The sequence below is a fragment of the Pygoscelis adeliae genome, unplaced genomic scaffold (genome assembly GCF_000699105.1).
Source record: "Pygoscelis adeliae isolate BGI_AS28 unplaced genomic scaffold, ASM69910v1 Scaffold206, whole genome shotgun sequence".
Lineage (NCBI taxonomy): Eukaryota > Metazoa > Chordata > Aves > Sphenisciformes > Spheniscidae > Pygoscelis > Pygoscelis adeliae.
Window position 1 is genome coordinate 430381 of NW_008825052.1, and position 21664 is coordinate 452044.

At 42.2% G+C, this 21664-nt stretch overlaps 1 protein-coding gene across 1 annotated transcript in view; it reads left to right on the forward strand.

The window, feature by feature from the left end:
* The window catches only part of ARMC2 (armadillo repeat containing 2), a 73078-nt gene extending 56553 nt beyond the window's left edge, over window positions 1-16525 (forward strand). The window contains exons 14-19 of the mRNA XM_009326397.1: window positions 3757-4078; window positions 5608-5730; window positions 7624-7737; window positions 9183-9315; window positions 11702-11859; window positions 16332-16525. Coding sequence (XP_009324672.1) covers window positions 3757-4078; window positions 5608-5730; window positions 7624-7737; window positions 9183-9315; window positions 11702-11859; window positions 16332-16489 — 1008 coding nt within the window. The 3' untranslated portion in view covers window positions 16490-16525. The remainder of the gene's footprint in view (window positions 1-3756; window positions 4079-5607; window positions 5731-7623; window positions 7738-9182; window positions 9316-11701; window positions 11860-16331) is intronic.
* The last annotated feature ends 5139 nt before the right edge of the window (window positions 16526-21664 follow it).

Consider the following 21664-nt stretch of genomic DNA (forward strand, 5'->3'; position numbering starts at 1 on the left):
TTCTTTAAATGAAGTTTCATTTTGGGTCAGTTGTTATTTCTGGGTTTGACCAGGAATTTTCACAGCCAGAATGTTACTTCAAGATGAATCCTTACTGCGTTTGGAAGAGATTAGCTTCAGGATGGTGTAACTACTGTTATTTTGTCTATAAGTAGACTATCAGACCCTGCAAAGAAAACTCTCAAATTTTCTTTCCAAGGTACATAATAAAGCAGAAATACAAATTTGGAAATGAAGTGTAAATTAGATTTGAATGAGATGCAGTTCATACTGCTGGGCAGGTGGTAGAATTTTGACTACCTCCATTGATGTTTGTGTAACATGGAAAGCACACTTTATTTACAGCTGGAGATTCAATAGGAATTCGGCTGCTGGCATCTGAATTTTTGTTTCATACTACCCCTCCCCTTCTGAGGGTCCAGACACCAAACAGACTAACAACAGGTACTTGGCCAACATGTACAAACTCTAGAATGGACTCCCCTCCCTTATTTATCTCATTTTAGTTAGAAACTACTGACCTAATTGGCTTTCCTTTTCTACTGATAAGTAAACTTGTACTATTTGTACCTCTGTTCATCATGCTTTACACTGAAAGGCAGGTGCACTTTAATTGCCAAGATAAACTGCTGTCAAGTTCTGTGACTCAGCAAGTACATTGTGTACCTTTGCTACTAGGGCAGTGCAAGGAATAAATTTTTAGAAGTAGGTAAGTAAAGAAATCTTTCATATCAGTGATCAAATGTATATGTTCCAGTTGTTCAGAAAAATAAGAATTAAATGCTGATGGAGTATGTGGTGCCATTACAGCTTTAAAAACAAAAATACCACAGTTTCATCACGGATTGGAAGCAAAGAAAGAGATCAGTTCTCCTTCTCAAGCTTTTCTTGATACATTTCTTCAGATTTGTTCATATAAGTGAAGCTGTGTGGTCTCATATATAATCTTCCAATCAAGTCTGGGTATACTCTCTGGACAGCATGTCTCACATGAATGCCTCGTTATAAAAAGATGAAACAACTGAGTGTACTTCCTATCTTTAATCTAATTTGTCTTTAGTGTCATACATGTTAAAACCTCCATATTATGTAAATTAATCTGAGAAATGTAATTTTTCTGTGAGTGTGCAAGAATGTCTGAAATTCCATATGCAGTTAATACTCCAAACACTTGGAGATGCTTAATCATCTCATTTATTATACTGATTTTTTCGTTATGTACAGAAGGGCCCATGGGCCTTGTACAGGTTTAGTCTTGCAAGCAGTTTCAAAATGCCATTCATCTTTACATGTGTTTCTTTACACAGCAATTCTAAGCTGGTGTTTCTTACTCTTGCAGTGCTTACCCCATGAGCATTTAAAAAAAACATAGCCAAAAATAATACAAACCCTTGAGTACTATACTACTCAGGAGTTGTATCAGCTTTTCTCTTTGACTCTGCTAGTTAAATTTTCACTGGAAGATAATGAAACTTTGGTAATATGCTATTAAAACCGGATGTGCTTAGCTAAAAAGAAGTATTTTATAAGTTTGTTTTGCTAGCCTGTAGGTGGAAAGCACAGTTGAGATCACACTTCTCAAAATATCGGTTGATTGCTGTACGGTACCTGTTTGTCTGTTTTCTGATTGGGTAGAGCTGTTGCTGGGCTGATACTGTTTTGACCAAAATTAGAAAGTCAATATGAACGAGTCAAACTAGACTGCCTGCTTTTTTCAGTTCTCTCTTCTGATTCATCAGTTGTTTGTTTCAAATTCTTACAGCCTTTGTGAATTGGGGGTTGTGCCAGCAAAGGTGAAAGCTCTTAGTGGTTAGTCAGTAAGAGTGTTAATAAAAATTTGTCTGGATGACATTTAAATGCTAGCAAAAATATGATGCCTAGTTAAAAAAATGTGGAAGTGGGTCCTGTGGAGTGATTGTATTAAATACGTGGATGCGAGAACCTATTCCTCACTTAGGAGTCTGCCTGCTTCTCATACGCAGGGATAGCATTCATCTTCTTGACCCTAAGAGGATGTTATTGCCAATGTCTTGCGGCAGAGGCTTAGGACGTGAAACTTATTGATGAAGGCATGTATGAAAGAAGGATTGGCTGCTTACACATCTTTTTCCTTCAGTATTAGTATGTATGCTTGAACAAGTTGGACTGTGCCTGGATAACTTACGTTATTAATACCAGGGAGGATTAGAATATCTGTGAATATAGCTATTATATTTGAAGAAAAACAGCATGTAAATTGTTTAGCAAAATTCTAGGCTAGTGCAAGTACAGCAGTTTAGCAGCTAAGGGTAGATGGCTGTGCTGTGCTTGAAGAAACGCTGTTCCTTTACCTGTACTGTTAAGATAAAGCTATGGACTTTTCTTTTTGGAAGTGAGTACTTTTTTATGCAAGTGACAGAGGCAAATGTTTTAATTGGTTTATACTTGGGTTAGTTCAGACTTTCAGAATTTAGTTTTTTCTTATTCTATATAGGTGGGTAAGAAAATAAAAGGGGATGTTGTTGAATGCCATTCAGTTAGGATCCACTAGTCTTACCAAAAAAAGGCTGTTTCTCAGTATGTCCAAAATGAAGCAACAAGAGATGTGATTCTATATCCCACTGAAGGGCAGGGATAGAAAGTGCTTTAAGAGAGCAACTTGGTTAAATCATAAGATCTCTGATACCGTATAAAAATAGAAAGTAGGTCTCATTTAGCAATGGTAAGAATAAAAGGGTAGCCAGAACACGTAGAATCAAAGTCAGAAAAAAAAGCACAAAATGAGATGCAACTAGAAAGGGACATTAAAAAAAACCAAGAAAACTTTCTATAGTACATTAACAGTGCGAAGACAACAAGGAAATAGTTGCTGCAGTGTTCAGAAGAAGGTGAGAATTATCGACAGGTGCCACTGTGAATAGTGAAGGGTGGAATGCCTTTTTTTGCTGCTTTTTCTGAAAGGGTTAAGTATGATCAAATGATTAATCTCTATTTCAGCCTGAGTTCTTTAATCACTATTTTAATGAGCTGGAGCATATTTAAGTGTCTTCAAACCAGCTAGGCCTGATGAAATTTACCCTTTGATGCTTACAAAAGGACAGAAAGGGTAATGTCTCTGGGATTCTTGAAAAGTTATGTAGGATTGCAAGGTTGTAGGGCACCTGTCTTTAAAAGGAGAAAGAGGAGGAATTGGGGAATAACAGACCGGTCAGTTTCGATTACATTTCTGGTAAAAATCTGGAACAAATAATTCAGCTATCTGTAAGCAATTGAACTTAACAAGGAAATGAGTAAGAGCTATCGTGGATGTAACAGTAACAAATCAAGGGGAAGTAGTTTAACCTCTACAATGGGTAACAGGCCTAGAGAAGAAGAGAAGGTGGTGGTCTTTGGCCATCACAACTGACGCTTGCTTACCTGAAAGATTAGTAAGCTCTGGCCCATATGATTATTCTAGTTATATAAAGTGCTGTTTTAAGATGTTTTGAGATTACTGTGGGCTTGGTAGAAATAGATGACCTATACCAAGTATATCCCATTAGTAATTACCCCAATGCTATACTAGTTCTGTCAGATGGTTTTGATTTCTTCTGTAAACCGGGTTATGAAAAATAGTAGCATAAAAAATTATTCCTACTCGCTGTATTTGGCATTCCTTCAGTTGTTCTGGACTTGCTATTAACTGAATTGTGAAGTAAATTAAGTATTATCTTCTTTTTAAGCAGCTAATAGCTTCTGATGTTTTCCGTGTAATATGGTTTATTTATCTTATTGCAGGATTTGGTTATCCGTATCATCTTCATTCTTGGTAATTTAACAGCAAAGAATAACCAGGCCCGTGAGCAATTTTTTAAAGAAAAAGGAAGTGTTGACACCTTGATATCATTATTCCAAACCTACCGTGAACTGGATTTGAATGCACAGAAATGGTACCATGAAAGAGAAGGGGAAGGAAAAAAACGCCCAAAGCATCCTTCAGAAGCAGAAGATGTTCTGATAAAACTGATAAGAGTGCTGGCCAATCTCTCCATTCATCCCGGCGTAGGAGCAGCTCTGGCAGCTGCCCATCGTGTTGTAGAATTACTTGTTACAGTACTAGGTAATAAAATCAATGTTGTGTTTGTTATCTTTGTTCAGTCTGTAAGGAGAGTTTAGGATTTTTCTACTTGACCTTATTATCTAGGTTGAGCCATAACTAAATCGGTTCCATTGCTAAAATAACAAAGTCAATCAGCTGATATTCATAAACTGTTTTATGTAGAAAGCCTGTTTGAGACAGTGGAAGCATTGCTGCTTTGGTACTGACTTTTCAGTGTCTGGGGAAAGATGTTGTAGAAGTGTTTAATTCAGTCATCAGACTGGCAGATATGATCATTAAGGATAAGGAAACAAATTTTATTTTAAATACATCTCACGGAGAGTTCATATAGAAGGGAAGTCTGTTCTTACCAGGTGCTACATAGATGTGTTTAGTGGTGGGTTTTTTTAAGGTTTGCAGGTTTTGTGACTGTTCTGGATTAAGTATTCTTTTTGTTCCCTGCACTCATAACTTTCAGCCTCCTCGAAAAATTTCCTCTTATTTGTTCTTCTTTTTCAGATGTCCAACCTTTATCTCTTTCAGGTGGAAGAGAGCATCCCTTTCCCTCCAAATGGAGGCTTAGGACTGCAGTTCCTTTACCACTTACTGATGCCTTTGTAAATCTAGTTACAGGCTAGGACTGGGCAGTCTGTTCTCCCCGTAACAGAGTTTAGCAGCGACGAGATACATCTCAAAGAACTCAGTATATTTTAGTGTGTGATGAGAACATTAAATATTATGGAAAGACAATCAGTCTGATTATATGCTAGTTTACCAGTGTTACCCACCAGCCATGGGGATTAGAGAAGGCAGACTCACAACTTCATCCATTCTGTCTTAAAGCCCTGTAGGAGCTTCCTGGGTTGGAACTGTCTTAATCATTGTGTAAGCACTTTTAAGCCTCAAAGATTCTCTCTGCCATCCTCCCCTCTTCTTGAGCACTGTATCAGTTAGTTTACTACAAAATGTTCTCTCTCCCTATGAACTTACCCCTCTTTTATTTCCTTCACTCTTGGTTTCTGAGGCCAGAAACCTCAGATAAATGGACATACTTTCAGGCTTGCTGGTGTAATTTTACACTGGTTAACATTCTGTCAGGAACTCTAAGAGAGAGAATCTTTCAAATATTGTTAAAGAAGTCTCCCCCCCCCTCAGTTTTTCATGGTACCTGACATTTTGGTATAAGTCCTTGGTATTTCTCTGTGTCTATCACACAGGCCTATTTCTGCGTGTGGATTCTCCCCAGTTCCATCTTAAAACAGCAAACAGGATCTGTAAAATGTCTTAACTAAGTAGGTTTTAAACCACGTTGCCTTAGTCACAATGATTTCTGTAGATGAAGAGTTGGAAAGAGGGACTTTGCATTGCCATTTTTGGATCAGCTGTTCCTGTTAGCTTCTGCCATGTTTCTGAAAAACAGAATAGTTTGTAATAGTGGGCATGTAAACGATGATTCAGTTTGCTTCTGAGATATGATGCACTGCTAAGTTAGACTCATGTATGTGTGTATCTACATATGCATATGTTTTGGGTTTTTTTTTTACTATCAGAATACAAGTCAGTTGATGACTCTGAGGAGTTGGTCATCAGTGCTGCAACAGCAATCAACAATTTATCCTACTACAAAGTGAAGAGTTCTGCTGTTCAAGACAAGAAGCTACACATTGCTGAAAGTAAGGACTTTTAAACTAGTACTTTTTGTATAGCTTTTTGAAAGTGGAAGTTACTCATGCTATATTTTGATTTGACACTACAGAAAATGAAGACACTGATAGTGTTTTGTGGTATCATATTGCAGGAATATAAGGTTCATAGGGCTAAATTCTTCCCATAATGATTTCTCATTCTTTTGGAACATAATTCTGTGACTTGTGTGAAAATAGTTAGGTTGTTGACAAAACCCCTTCTTTTCCTCCCAAAAGGAATTTGCCATATTGTTTTCCGTTTAGCGATTTTTGCTAGACTTGTTCAAAATCCATATGCCTGAGCCAAAATAATCATGTTGCTTTTTACTTCTAATCAGAGTATGGTAAGAAAGTTTTTTTTCTTCTTAGTACCTTCTAGACCTGCAAAGTCGGATTTATGTCCGTTTCTGGCTTATAAATCCATTGGCAGTATAGGAGTTGTGTGATTCTCTCCCCTCTCACAGTATGGACAATAGTCATACTTTAGTGATGTGTAGGAACTGCATCTGAGTTCCGGGACTCATTGTGTTAATGTTATACAAAAGGTAGAGAGTTTACGTCTTGCATGCCTTTCTCTCTAAATAGACAAGACATGGGGGAGAGACGGAGCCTGAAGTTCGCACAACAGGTAGAATGAGGAGTAGGAAAAAATAGTCTGGCTGTCAACCTAGTGCCCTGACTGGTAGACATCATGTTCTCTCTAGGTAACAGTTCTCCTGTTCTGTCACGAGTCATTTTATCACCCATAAGCCAGCTGTCTCTTATTGCTCGTCGGAGAAATGTGGAAATAAATGACTTCTCTGCCTGTCCCATTCGCTCTCCCTCTCCTGTTTTTATTGTTAGTGTGTGGAACCGGTCCCATCACCTTTCCTCTGCCTGAACTGAGGAGAGAGAAAACATTTTGATGGAAGACCAGCAGGCTTCCTCCTCCAGGAGACATTTTGAGAATACTTGCTGTTTGATACAAGTGGTGGATCTCAAAGACAAAAAATAATCATTTCAGATGTCTCTTTAAGACAAGTTCAAGGCATGTTCAGTATTGCAACATTCAAAGACGGAAGTAACAGGAATGAAGCCAATCTCTTTTCTGTATTTTTTTCTCTCACTTTTCTGTGGCAGAAGGGTTAAGGGTTGACTGATTTGAGTCCTTTATATGATGGACTGATTTCAGTGGTTCACTTCGTACTCACGGAAGAGTGGTAAATGTAACTTCCGTAACATCGCTCCTTGGCCGTGCACCGAAAACCTACATGATGGTAGCTCTTCCTAGGAAATGCTGAAGGTCTCATTCTATCTGCTGAAGTTACACACTAATCGTATGTGAAGCTGCTAAGCAGGAAAGCAGCAAGCAAGTAAATGCTTCAGACCAGGGGCAATATTAAGTAGCTGTTCAGAGAAAACGTGTTTGCTTGTTATAGGAGCACTGAGAGGAAATAGAGCTAATGTCAGAAAGTAATTTGAGTTTTAGGAGGCATCCCACCATAAGACCATCTGTTCAGGATCTAAATCAATTCTGTTATATATTACAACATTTTTTTCTTCTTTGTCTTCCTGGATTTTCACATGAGCCCACTCAAAACTGTATAGCAAAACTGGTTCCCGTTATTACAACTGTGCTTAGGCTATCTTCGTAACTCTTCATTTGTTCCTTTGCATTTAGCCCCATATTGGAGCTCTTCGTCTCATTTTCAAAGCTCTACACAATTTAGTTCTACCATCAGCTCACCCCCTTCACTGCAACCAGACAGATAGATAACTGTTCCCATTTATTACATTTATTGCTGTTGCTGCTTGCATTCTGATATTTATTGATAAAAAGCCAAGCACATGTTTGTGATATACAAGTAACTGTTTTTATTTCATTTCTCTGCAAACCAATAGTACTTTTAAAGCTGTTAATGAGCAACAATATGGATGGAGTTGTGGAGGCTGTCAGAGTCTTTGGCAATCTTTCCCAGTATCATGAGATCTGTGACTTCATCATACAGAAAAAGAGTGAGTGAGTTTTGCATTTGTAGGAGTCCTGTTTTTAAATGTCCATCGTTCTAAAAAGGAAAGACTGTTAATAAGCTGTCTCAGTTAAAGGGTAGAAGCAATCTTCTCTGATGTTTTGCAAATTGGGCAAATGTTAGAACCCGACAGTAGTCATTATAAACACCATTTTAATTCAGTTTCATTAAAATGGAAGTATTGCAGTAGGAAAAATGTGCCATGGTGTGCCTTCACAAAGGAAATACTACAAAAACTCTGTTTTTCCTAAAGATTATAATTTTGAAATTTCCCTTCACTCCTTCAATTTCTCAAGTCCTACAGGTTGGTAGTGATATGATATATGATATGATATAAAATGAAAATCCAACTTAGTTCTCGTTTAGTTCATAATCACAAGGTTTTGATTCCCATGTTCGACAGCTTGTTAGCGCTTTGTAACATGCATTTAAGATGTTTGACTACCTCAACAAAGAGACCTCCTGTTTGCCTCTGGGTGAAGTAGAATACAAGTCTTCTCAAGTCCTTTTGCTGTGGGTGTCTAAAGAGCTTTAGGAAAAATGGCAACTCCTTGCTATCCACAGAAGGTGTGTCATAGGTTTAATTAAACTCCAGTTCACCATAAATTTTTTGTATCTACCTGTCAGTGCTCAAAGTGGGGTGATATGCCACAGTACACACCCTTCTTTCAAGAGTGGACATATCACCGCTTTTGGAGGAGCAGGTCTCTGCAGAGGGAGAACTGACCCTTAGTACCTGGTTGCTGATGAGCTGTCTCAGGCAAAGAACTGAATTTTCCACCGTAGAGAGACTGTGGTGTCAGCGCGCCGAGCTCAGGAGGAGCTGAGAGGCTGCCTCTCCATTAGGCAAGACTGACTCCCTCGCTGGGGTTGCCTTCCACTCCCTACCGAGTTCAGCGTCAGCAAGTGCTGCAAGATGCTGCACATCCAGTGTCTGCTTCTTGCCCGTCTCCCGCAGGAGCCCCACGCTGCAGCAATCCCAGCTGGACTTGGTGCAGTCTAGGGCAACCCTGCCACTCACAGGGGTAAGAACTTCCCTCTCTGAGTGCCAAACGCCAAATCCTAGCAGTTTCTGCTGACCGTGCGATTGAAAGGAGGGTGATACTTTTAATAAATAAGCTGTAATTCAGTTCAGTAAACTTAACCTCTTCTGATTGGATTTTCACATTACTTTGGTGTATTTTTATAGCTAGAATTTTGTACGTGTTGCTTTGAAGAAAGCTGGTGTTCAGCGTGATGTAATAACAGCTGTTACTCTGGCTCACACGCCTATTCTACAAATGTCACAGTAATATGCTACAAAGTTAAATTTTTGGGTAGGGTATCCTGCATTTGACTGCTTTCTGAGTGTACATGTTTAATAAGTGTGTTGTAGTGCCACTTGTATGATAAGTCCGTCTTCCCAGTAATATTGTTTCCTTTGCAATCCAGTATACAAGTTCATGATTGCTTTACTTGATGCCAAGAACCAAGATGTCTGTTTTTCTGCCTGTGGAGTTCTGCTCAACCTCACAGTAGATAAGAACAAACGAGCTCTTCTGATGGAAGAAGGAGGAATTGGAAAGTAAGTTCCTGATTATGGTTACGAAAAAGGCAAGTTCCAGTAGTTTGGCCAAAGAGTTTCAATCAGATTCTTTTTTATTGGAGCCAATAACTTAAGGATACATACTTAATAGGTATTCAGCATCTAATGTTCTTCAAGAAAAAGCCTTTCATTCAATCAGGTTCTTTTTTATTGGAGCCAATAACTTGTCTTAAGGATACATACTTAATAGATATTCAGCATCTAATGTTCTTCAAGAAAAAGCCTTTCAAATTCTTTCCTGTGTTTTTTGCAAAAGCATTACAGTGGTTTAGCCTACTGCAGAGCCAAGAACCATAGAATAATTTCCCAAAGATCCTCCTGATACCCACAGCAGATGAGAGTCCCGTACAACAAAGCGACTAAGGCACGGCTTCGCACTAGCTGCTTATGCTTGACTTAACTGGATCCTACGTGGGCTCCAGTTAACAGGCACCATTAACGTGTATCTGTTTTAAGTGTGAAGACTACTTCAAGAACTGTGATACCCCACATGGTCTCTTGCAATTTTTGTAACCACGTAGTACTGCAGGGAGAACTATCTGATGTAGCTGTGCCCGGCAGAGAATAAATAGCTCCCGAGACTCTTCTCTCCGAAGAGTTCAAGTTTAAGGCACTTACACTGTAAGTGGTATTAGATCTTGAAAAACCACTGTGGATGCAACACTTGTGGCTTTGATGTTCAGATAATAGCGGATCCAGCTTAATTGGAGCAACATGAAAGATCATGTTCCTATGCTTGTAAAGCAGTTGATACAACCCACATTTATGAAACAATATGCCTACCTTTGAAATGCTTTCCTGTTCATACATCATATAATTACTTTTTTAAACAATGCATAGTCTGCTTATCCTTCCTTCCCATGTTCTAGTTAACTTACGAAATATAAAGCTGAAAAAGAAGAATAAAAATAAGTTACAGGCAAATTGAGTAATAGATGTGAGAAATTTCTATTATATAGAATTTCTGTTATATCGAAGATAGAATATTCTGTAAAATACAGAATCATATAGACTATAGAATTTTCTATACTCTCTCTGAAAATCTGTGAAGAAGGAAGGAAAAACAGTAACGGTATGGAATAAAGCTAGAGAATTTGGAAGTGATTGTTAAGGAGGTCATCCTGACTGTGCCAAACCAGCTCTGTGGATTTTTGGAAATGAGGTTATTGTACCAATATATAGTGGCCCTAATAAAACATGGAATTAGTCCCATCAGAGAGTTAAACTTCAAAAAATTAGGGCAAGTTCTTTTGGCTTTTCATTAGATGCCTCCCGGTCTTCCACAATGACTGCCTTCAGAGAGGAGAGAAAAAGCAAAGCTCTTTGGTTGCTTTTCAGTTTCTGCTATTTTCAGCCATACCTGAATGTAACACTTAGCCCGTGTTCCCTTTCCTAACCACCAGATTATAAATCTCACAGTGAAGCAGAGAAGCGAGGGAGAGAGGGGGTCGCAGGGTTGGGGAAGAGAACAGCAGAGAAGGATTACTATTAGAGAGGTCACTAGGGACAGCAGGTGAAGAACAATGTTTACTTCTGCTGGCCCGGGACTTGTGAACAGTGCTGTTCGGAACTCTGGATAGCGCCTGTACGTAAGCTGGTGCAGGCAGAAAAGTTATAGCTTAATTTCGGAGTCCTGCTTTTGATCTAGCCTGCATTTGGTATCTGCAAGGAAGTGAGATTAGAAGAAAGGTCAAGAGCCTAATGGTCCTTAATAAAACCGGCATTTCTGAGAGGAGTCCAGTGAGAGTGCGGGCTGAGGAAATACAAGAAGGGGCGAGATCTGCAAAACAGTCGGACTTCACTGAACGTAAGAGGTAATTCTGTGAGCCATGGAAATAGCAAATTCCTTTGGATTTGTCTTCTGGTCAGATCCTCTGATGTGCAGTAAGCTGGACGTTCTGACTGAAGCGTTTTCTGCATTCATACCATCTTTTCCAGATGAATTTGTGGTGCCTGATAAGGTTTGGCTCGCATTGCAATCTCCGCTCTAGTGGTAGCCACAGATTTGGGACAGTCACAGATTGTCATGAAATTTGTTGGAATTTTGGTGGCTTTGGGATGGTCACATTTGTGACATATGTGATTGAAATTGGTCAGTTGGGTTAAAAAGTTACAGGGGATGGACAGATGCAGGCAGGCATACGCACAGATGTGTAGGCAAAAGGCATGTTCACATCCTTAGGGAACTAAACTGAATGAAAAGGGGGAAGTTACTGAGGAAGGAAGTAGCATCTTAAGTTCATTAATGTAGCATTTTCCTGCAAACTTTCATGGAGTCTGCATACATTTCTAGACTGCCTAGATTTTGAAGGGCTCAGGAGAAAACTCCATGGAGCAAAACACCGTTTTTGTTTGATACTGACAGGTTAGTTGACTGTTTACGAGACTTTGGGCCGGCTGACTGGCAGCTGGCTTGTTTGATATGCAAAACCCTGTGGAACTACAGTGAAAACATCACAAGCGCGGCCTCGTGCTTTGGAGAAGATACCGACACGTTGCTGGTGCTGCTCACATCACTCTTGGGTGAGATTCGTAATCTTGTTCTCTTTTCCGTAATAAGAGAAACAGAAGGAGCAAAATCAAAGCAGTATTGGGGTGGGAAGTCTGTCGTGCCACTTTAAGCGGTTGGCCGGTATAGACTATCCGGCAACACGGTGGTCCGTTGCCATTCAGCACACTCCCTCAGATCTTACAGGTTGCCAAGGTGGAATTGGCCGCTGTCGCTCCCCACTCCAGTTTGCCTAGTTAGCATGCCACTAATGCTTTTCACCAGCTGCCTTTCTGTCTGCTTGAGCCAACTATCCTGTAGACCTTCAGCGCAAAACATACTTTTCACTGGATGTGGGCCCTTCTGGCCTCAAAGGTCGTTGCAGGCATTGACAGAAGCGGGGGCTCAGCTGTGATGCACCTGGTTACTGCTCAGCACACACCGGGCAGTCTGGGGAATATGGCTTTTCCCCTTAGTCGGGGGGCTCTGTGGTGCACCAGGCTGAGCTTGCTGCTTGTGACAAGAGTCCCTTGGCTGCCCTTCTTTTCTCAGCACGATCTCCTTGTGGGCAAGGACAACAGCCGGACAATTTCTCATCTGCTCCCTAAAGCTAGGGGAGGGTGTGCTCCTCCACAAATGCAGGCTGGAAGGTGTTGACAAGTGAATGTTAAGACCCTGATTCACTTACCCAGTTGGATCTTCTCATCTGCACACTTATGTTTGCTTCAAATCTTACAGAGTTTAATGCTATGGAATAGTCCTATAGTCACTGTATTTAATTCTCCTCCTTTATTTTATGAGCACTGCTTTGGTTATGATTTCATTTCGGGTAGGTCATTTGCAATTATCTTTTAAAAAAAATCTTTAAAATGTAAATGAAACTGAAGCAAACTTTAACTAATTTTGATTTGGTTTTAATTGGAAATTTACTAAAGATGTATGCTTGCTGTGGAGAAGGCTGCATGTTAGTCAGACCCAGATAGAAAGTGAGATCCCCGTGGTCTCTTTTGTTTTTAGACAATCAGAAAAATGGGTGGATTTGTGAGGATTTTTTTCCGGTTACAGCAGAATTAGTTATTCATTGTTGTAATCATTCCTTGCATTACATTCCTTGCTATGATAGAGCATATCTTAATGTGGGCAGCAATTCCATCTATTTATCTGAAAATACTCAGTGTTTCAAGATCATTAATGCACTTTTTAACATTCTGCAACAGAACTGCAAACTTTACAGCCACAATCATGCTTGAATTTTCTGGCATGCAGCAAGGAACATATATCTTTGTTTTGGAACATTCTTACTTATTTTTTCCTCTGCGTTAACACTGCTTATTCCAGCAATTAATTTGACTGCAGAGTCCAGGCTGGGTAGTAATTGGAACTCTCATTAACTAGTGCAGCTTTCGTGAACTGGAAGTTCACGTACAATTGCAATTGTAGTTACAATTGCAATTGTTATGCAACTGTAATGACAATTAATTAAAAATAGGTCAGAATTAAATCAGAAAGCTAGTCTTTCTTCACACTGTAGTCAGCAGCTGTAGAAAAAGCGCATCCTATTCATTGGATCTGGTTTCTCTGTGTGTGAAGAGCAAACAAATTTTAGTAATAGCAGCTGGTTAATATTGTCCTACATCTTCCTCCTCCCATTGCAGCCAGTAGCAGCCTTGAACCGGCACTGCTCTGATTCTATCATTCAGGAAGCAGGAGGCAACTGCTGACAGTCAGTGGACTGTACTTAAGCATCAGCACGCCCTCAGGAAGCGGAAGAAGTGGAGCACGGCACAGCAGACACCTCACTTCACCTGCTGTGCTTGGCCTCCTCCCCTTTATTTTTCTTTCCCCTACCTGGCACAAGATGACAGAAGGTACGAGGGAGCCAAAAGGGAGTGGAAATAGCCTGGGAAGATGTTGGGCCCGAGAAAGGCTGGACAAAAGGCGCCATTTGTTTTTCTTTTTCCCTGCCTGATCCCAGCAGCCTGAGACGCAGAGGCACTGCTTTCCAACGGCATTGGCATTTGCCTTCTTTCAGCTGCTCTTGAGTCTCATGTCACTTTACTGGCTCAGAGCTCCTGGAGGCTGGTGCTTCCAGGCCCCTGGCAGCAGCTCTGCCTTGCCCCAGCCCCTCGGGAGCCGGCAGCGGAGATGAGCCTCTGTCTTGAGAACATTCTTCTGTTCGGTCATTCAGTGAAATCTCCTCTCTCCCTCTCTTCCAGACTTTTCTTCTGCTCACCTTTACTTCCACTATCAATTCCAGGAGGTTGTTATTATTTCGGAATCTCAGTACATGTGAACTCTTACATGGCATGAGACTAACGTCCAGGGCTCCTGGCCCCCCGTCTTGTCGGAGTTATAGGGATGGGTAGCCCTTGCAGACTGGAGTCTGTACTCTAGTTCTCAGCTTCTCCCACAGCATGCAGACCCAGCGTGCTTGTCTTGTTCCTGGGCTTGCAGCCAGTTCATATGCTCTCTGGCCAGTACCCAGTTTTGCTAGTTTTGAGGAGAGTCGTGGGAAAATTAAATTATCTGAGGATGCACAGCTTGCATGTGGGACGCTGATCCCCAGTGTTACTCACATTCTGCTTTGGGAAATTTACTGTTTTGGTTCCTCACTTCAGCTTTTGAACTGGTTCTGACCCTTGTTCTTGTAGGCTGGAATTCCCGACCTCAGGGATTCTATAAACATTCAGTCAACTTCTGGGGGGCACAGCTGTCTACTAAAAGGGAGAAACGTCTCTTGCTGTGTCTCAGAAGATAGTTAATTTGGGTAGAAAAATCATTTCAGGAGTAGGCAAAGCAATTCTGCCTGAACACAAAAACCACAATCCCTTCTCTCTCTCTTCAGGGTCTCTCACTTCTCTGCTGCTGAGATTCATTTTACATGTGTTGGGCTACCGTGCCATTGATTGATAGGACAAGAGCTAATGGGCACAAGTTGCAGTAAGAGAAATTCCAATCAAGTATTAGGAAAAGAAGTTCCCACCATGGCAGGGGTCAGGCACTGGAACAGGCTGCCCAGAAAGGCTGTGGAATCTCCATCCTCGGAGATGTTCAGCACGCAACAGTACAGGGACCAGAGCAACCTGATCTACGGTGGCTCTGCTCCAGAGGTCCCGTCCAACCTAAATTATCCTGTGATACCATCAAATATAGATCTGATGTCTGAGGCTGGATCTTCTCTCTGATTACAGGGTTTCTTCCTGCAGAGATGAGGCATGCCTTCCTTCTTGAAAGAACGTGTTTTCTTCTCTTGATTTTATTACAGAAAGCCTCTAAGCGTTATTTTGTCTTTATGCAGAACCCCTTTCGGAATCTACCTCACAATCAGCGTCTCTTTAATTTTGGGAATTTAGAAACACTGCAGTGACATAGAAGTCAAGTATTGTTGGCAGTTACTGGTAACCTTCTATGAACTGGAGCCCGTCTCCATGCAAGAGTAACGATGTCGTCTCTTCCTTTATAGCTGTTGCAGCTCAGGCCATATGCTCTGCATAGGCACCTTGGCATTCTTTTAAATGGGAATAGTTGCTGTTTGAGCGTCTCTTTTCTACACAAAGTTTGACTCAAAATGTGGGTAACTAACTGGAGTTTCTCTTCAGCTCCAAGTTGTCTTTCACCTGCTGTGAATGTGCAGTAAGCTCAGCTCCCTTACAGAGTGAGTTAGTTATTTAACAGATTGTGAATCTGTGCTCTTCCATAGTCTAGGACAAAGATAAGTCACGCTGCCCATCATTGGGTGCAGGATTGCATCTTCGTTTTAGGTCCGTTTGCAGCCTAAAGGCTGTCAAATATCCTTCTGTTAAACTGTATGAAAACATTTGTTCAGCATTATCATCAGTTGCGTTTCTAGATTCCCGATTCAGGAGCGCGCCTCTGGTTGCAGACCGATTGCTTTTTTCTGTTAAGGGTTTGTTTCTTTGCCACATCCAATGCCAGGCAAAATGGAGGGGGAATAACGAGCGACGACTTCCTTTCATTCCTAACATTGCTTAAGAGCGTCCTATTATTTATGAAGTTTGGAAGGACGGGAGGGCATCAGTAACACAGTAACCAGTGTGGTTCATGTTCTTTACCTATGAGAGTAGATACAGTTTGAAAGAGTCTTCATGAACTGGATTAGCAAAGCAATTTGTGACAGGAAAAACAGTTGTAGTTGGATGAATACGATTACTTACGTTAGCAAACCTGCTGTGAGTAATGTTACAACCTGAGTAGTTTCCAGGCTGACAGTCACAGTAAATGCTTGATCTTGGAGACGCAGTTTAGCTACACCTGTGAGGTGTAAGAATAATAGAGCCTGCAGTACCCTTTTTACTGTTTTACTGACCTTAACGTTCTTTATTTTCCATTAAAGCTACGTCCCTCAGACAGTGACGCTTAGTTAAACATGGAGTTGTTTTTAAGCCATCAACATCCACCACTGATAAGTTGTATGTATGTGCTGTGCTCAAAAAATACGTGGTATATTTTTATTCAGAACTGATGATGGTATTTTCCTTGATTGTAGATGAAGAGCTAGCGTTGGATTACAGCCTCGACAGAGATCTGCGGGACTACAACAAACTATATTGGGAAAGAGAGTTCAAACCTGTGGCAGAAAAACTTCTTGACAGAATTCAAAGCCATCACTCCTTTCTTCCAACTGTGACTATTACGCCATTTTAATCAATCTTTTTTTGTTTATTTTGTGGTGTAGATCGTACAGCTTTATGTATCTAATATCCCTGTACATTGCCATTGGTAAGCATGTCAGAGAGCACGGGAAGTTATTTTTAAAAAAGTGAGTAAAGCCTGGCGTTTATATACTGGATACTATCTTTCGAGACACATGTATGATATTTTTGCATGTGTAATTACTTTTTACAATATATTTGAGCTGATCAAGCAGCTGTTGAGTGTGATTTGTCTATTAATTGCATAATTTCTTGGCTGGGAAAATGAAACAAAACTATTTGCTGCACTTTTAATTTTTAAAAGGTAAATTACCACTGATTACCCAGACCTCTGCGGTACCAAAAATGCTGTGCACTACAAAAGAATGATGTTACATGGCAGGAGGCGCATTTTACCTACAGACTTTGTTGTGGAATTTCATATAAAGTAGAAGCGTGTCAGAGTAACCCAAATGCTACTGGGGCATTCTGCTGTGTTGTATCATAAGCTTCGCTCTTCAGATTGAATGCTGTCAATGGTTGGGGGAAAGGCGCTCCCCTTGCCTTTGGAGACCCCCCCCTTCTTTACCTGATACTGTGTGGCCTAGGGTATCCCAGCTCCTGCCTTGGTCCTTGTGGGACGTAGGTCCAGCTGTGCTGGAAAGAGGCTTTTCTGAATTGGGACTTCACACCTTAAGGCAAAACACCCATATCCCTGGATGGAAGAGAAGATCTGAGCTAGGCTGGTGGGTTCTTCTTTCAGTTGTTCCCACATTCCCAGGGGCCGCCTGTGTGCCTGTACTTCTCAGACCAGCCGTCTCCCCTAGGCTTATGTCTCCATCCACGGGGCAAAAAAGGGCTCTACATCCTTCATGTTCCTTCCGACTGCTGCTGGCTTGTTTATTGCTCAGTTTTCATCCTTTCAGCGGGCAGAAGTCCCTGCTTTTAGCCCATGGATTAGCTCAGCAGGTGCATCACTGGCCTCAAGCATTAACAGTCCAATTAGCTACGGAAAGCTTTACGGACCTGACCCATTTGTCTCTTTTCTGGCCTTGGATTACTAAGAATAAACCGCTGTGCAGGGGCTGCCGGGCTCCCAGCTCCCATCCCGAGGGTCAGCAGCCTCGCCCTGTGCTGTGTGCGCCAGGAGAGCAAGCCTCCAGCCTGGCAATCCCTGCAGAGAGGCTGGAGGAATGTGTTTTTCTGAGGCAGCCATTCAGGGCTCCCCGAGTGGCACCGCTGTACCTTTGGCAGTGTCCGGACCTCTGCTTCCAGGTGAGGAGACGAAGCGAGGAGGCTGGGAAGTAGAGCGGAGGAAGAAGGGCAGGGAATGTTTTTTCCTAGTTTAGGTCCCTGCTTCTACATTCTTGGGGACTTCTTTACTGTTGATGGGGCAGGGAGGGGAGATTTCATGGTCCTGGTGAGGAGGGAACTTCAGTGAAGGTAATGAAATTTGCAACGTTCCTTTTGTCCCAGCAGCTCGGGTATTTCTTGTGACCAGCAAGGCTCAGCCCTGCAGTGAATCACTTGGGGAGCGCACGTGGCAGCCTCCATCGCTGCAATCCGCCGGAGAGAACTGCTCAGCAGTTTATAGTTTGGCTCCAACAATAGCTCTGCTGAGCTCAGAAAGATCTCAATTATCGTTCCTTCTTTTGCCATTTTAATTGCAGCTGAAGTTAAGGGGGAAGATAAATGGCTTCAACGCCCCATTTGTTTCTTGGAAAAAAGAACAGATTTGCTTTTGGGTGGTATGAAAGGCAGGACGATGGGTAAGTACTCCTCTGTGGGGAGGGAGCTAGAGGCATTTGTTCTTGGCATTCGCGTCGAGGCAAACGGCCGGCAAACACCAGGCTGTGCAGTGCAGGGTGGGGATGCAGTGGAAAAGGCCTTGTGGCCAAGTCCTGTCAGCAGGTCTAGTCAGACTTGACAAGGGCCGAGTATCTGTCAGAAGGCAGCCTGAAACCGACGGTTTGCTCAAGTCAAGGTGGCTCTGTAGGCCATCAAGATTTGTTCAGAGAAAATGCTAGTTATGTCAGTCATTACCGATCAAACTGTAAACAAGGGCCTGGAGCGCTGTGTAGCGTGTCCTGTAGCACAGGGCAAATGTGGGTATCCCGCAGTGGAGCGCAAAGCTGGGGCAGCCGCTGTGTGTGAGCTCTGGCCTTGCGTTCAGAGTTTGGCCTGCGACTGCTCCAGGAAGAGGTGCATTCAGAGGTGCTGGGTAGAGCAGAGAGGGCAGCAGAGGCCTCAGAGCACCTAAGAGCAACACCCAGCAGTGGCTCCCGTGGAGCTGCACGGGCCCACGTCTTTCTCTGAACGAAACTTGCGGGTAACAGGAATGAGCCCCAAAATGCTGAATTTCTGCTGTATTCTTACAGCTTCTTCTGCCATTTGGGCGTCTTTGCCACAAACCTCAATGCAGAAGCTCTCTTCTGACTTCAGGAGCCTGGTCCTGTTTAGCGACCAAGTCCTTGTCCTCTGTCACGCTGCTCTTTTTTATCTGGGGTGGGGCATGTGCACACACACGTGCACAAAGTTTTGAACTGAACCTACAAAGAAGATGGAAAGGCAAGGGCTGCTGGGGAGGGCTGTTAATTGCGGCTCGTGGGGCAGATGGCTTTGCCACACTCCTCTAAGCACAGACTCAGAAGAAAATCCTGTGTGGTTTTGGTTTTGTTTTTTTTTTTTTTTTTTTTTAAACAGTGTCCTGCCTGGGCCCACACAGCCACCAGCCATTTAGGTCCCTTCACTCGTACTGGCGCACACCTCCTCTGTCCACGCATTGCCTGGCCTTTTGGGCAGGATCCCCCACCTGCACGGTCTTTTGGGGTGAGTTGCCAATACTACTAGCGCTTGCAACGTTTGAGGTGCATGAGAGGTTGCTGCTGCGCACACATGAGCTGCTGCACTTTGCAGCCACAGGCTGAGGCTCTGCAGGAGCCGTCAGGGCTCACAGCCTGCAGCTCACACCTGCCCCTGGCTTGTTCCTCATCCCCTGGCATCACGCACAGCTGCTGCTCTGTGCAGCCATCACCACTTCCATGGAGCATCTGGCAACTTAACCATTTTCTTGTTTTTAAAGACTAACCCCACCAACATCATCTTTGGTTGCCACTGTGCTGAACAACCAGCCTTGCTTGTTCTCTTCTACTTAGGACCACAAACACCTCAGCCTTTTTAATGGAAAATCCCCAAATGTTTTCAGGCCCTTTCCCCAAAGCAAGTTAAGTAGCCTTGTGTGTAGTCAGGATCATCTGCATGTTGTGGTTAGTGCTCCGTTTGAAAACGGGACCGTATGAAGCTGCTGACACACACACACACACACACTGCAGCGTGTCCTGCTTGAAAAGGGAGCGAGTGCCTGCAGGTACCTGCCTGTGTCTGGAGAGCGCAGGATGGAAAGGGCCAGTTTAGGCTTCTCAGAAAACTTCATGTCTACCTTTGACCCCCCCAAAAAAGCAGCAGGAGAATCAGGTGCTGCAGAAACTCCATTTACAGACTGGGAAGACACTTCTTCTGTGTCCTTATTAGGCCTAGCTTAGCTTTATGACATGCCCTTAGACAGGAAAGTTTTGCTCTGTTTTTGGAACATTAAAAATCCTGTATTTTTAGTTAAGAGGAAACAGCAGATGCTTCCTGTTAGTCACAATTTTTGACAGTTTATTAATCTGTCTCCCGTAGGTCTTAGATATTTTACCTTCTTAGACTGCAAGCTTAAAACTGTTCTCGGAATGTTCTGTAGTAAGAGAAACCAGTCTGAGCTAACTGAGAACCAGGCCAGGGGACAGAAATCCGAATTTAATTCTACCTGTGGGCTTGGGAAAATCCATTTCTTTCCTGCCTTACAACTAAGGCTCCTACCTTCCTGTAAGCAGGTAGGAGTTTGTACACTTGAGCGTACAAGCCAGCTGTAGGAGTGTGTCCAAAAGAGTTTGTCACTCCCTTGTAATAAACCCCCCTCCCGGTGCCTCTTGCCATACATTCCGCAGTCTGACTGCGCAGACCTGACCGTCCTTCTCATGCCAGATACCCCTGTTGGCACTAGCCTCTGGAAATCAGCAGCCTCATCGGGAACTGAAAGTTCACTACTGAAGGATTTTAAAATCAGTTTAGCTCTCAAAATAACATTTAGACCTCGTTATTGACAATAAGCGATTATATAAACATACAGTTGGAATCTCCAATCGTATCGCAGCCATTACCTGTGAGGAAGGAGAAACCCTATACGACAGAGTATACCGGAAGAGGTACACTATACTATATAGGGGACGACCACGGGAAGGATGAAAACATCAGGAGTAGATGAGAGGCGTTCCTACTGCAGTTTTAGTGAAGATCTAAATCTGTTTTTCAAACGTTGTTTTCTCCCATCGTTTTAGACTCAGTTGAAAGAGTCATGCTTTGTCAGTTTAAGTATGTTTGCTCAGGTACCGTTTCAAACATTTTAAAATGGTCTTCCTGGTTTACTTACCCGTTCAAAGAACAGAAGCGTGAAGTTAAACCACACAAAAACGCCGAGGGAAAAAGTTGTTACCTTTATTTAAAAAATACCAATAATACTGACAAATTTAAAAAGCAATTCACACTCATACAAAAGTATTCATGTGTTCTCCAAAACCACTGTATATTAAACGTCAGCATTTTAATCATGTTTTGATTTACTAAAAATAGATGGGTTTTAGCCTAGTTATTTAAGCAACTGCAAAAATCAGTAAGACCAGCGTTGGGCATGTAATACAGTAGGACTGTTGGGCAGCCTAGAACAACATTCCCACACCTTGTCCTAGCTCCTCAACAGGTATCGGTTCATCCTTGAAAAACAGGACAAGGAGCCACTCGACCCTTCGCGTAGTTGGATCTCTCAGAAGCTCTGAGGACTCGAGTCCTCTTCTTTCCATAGGAAGACCATTGCACTTTGGAGCTCACCAAATAATGCTGAACAAGCGTCCTGTAGCATTTTAAGGCTAAACTATTTGAGAAAATTGACTGCTATCTTTCAAATTATCAGTGTGGACAGAAGAGGTTTAGTTCCGATTAAAGAAGAAATCTAAATAACAAGGCTTTTTTGAAACCACACACAATAAAGGCTCAGACAATAGCAGTGCTCACTTTCACTTTTAGCTTAACTGGAACAGCCCGCGTCTGTTCACTCCACCAGCACAAATAGCAGCATCAAGATTTTCTAAAA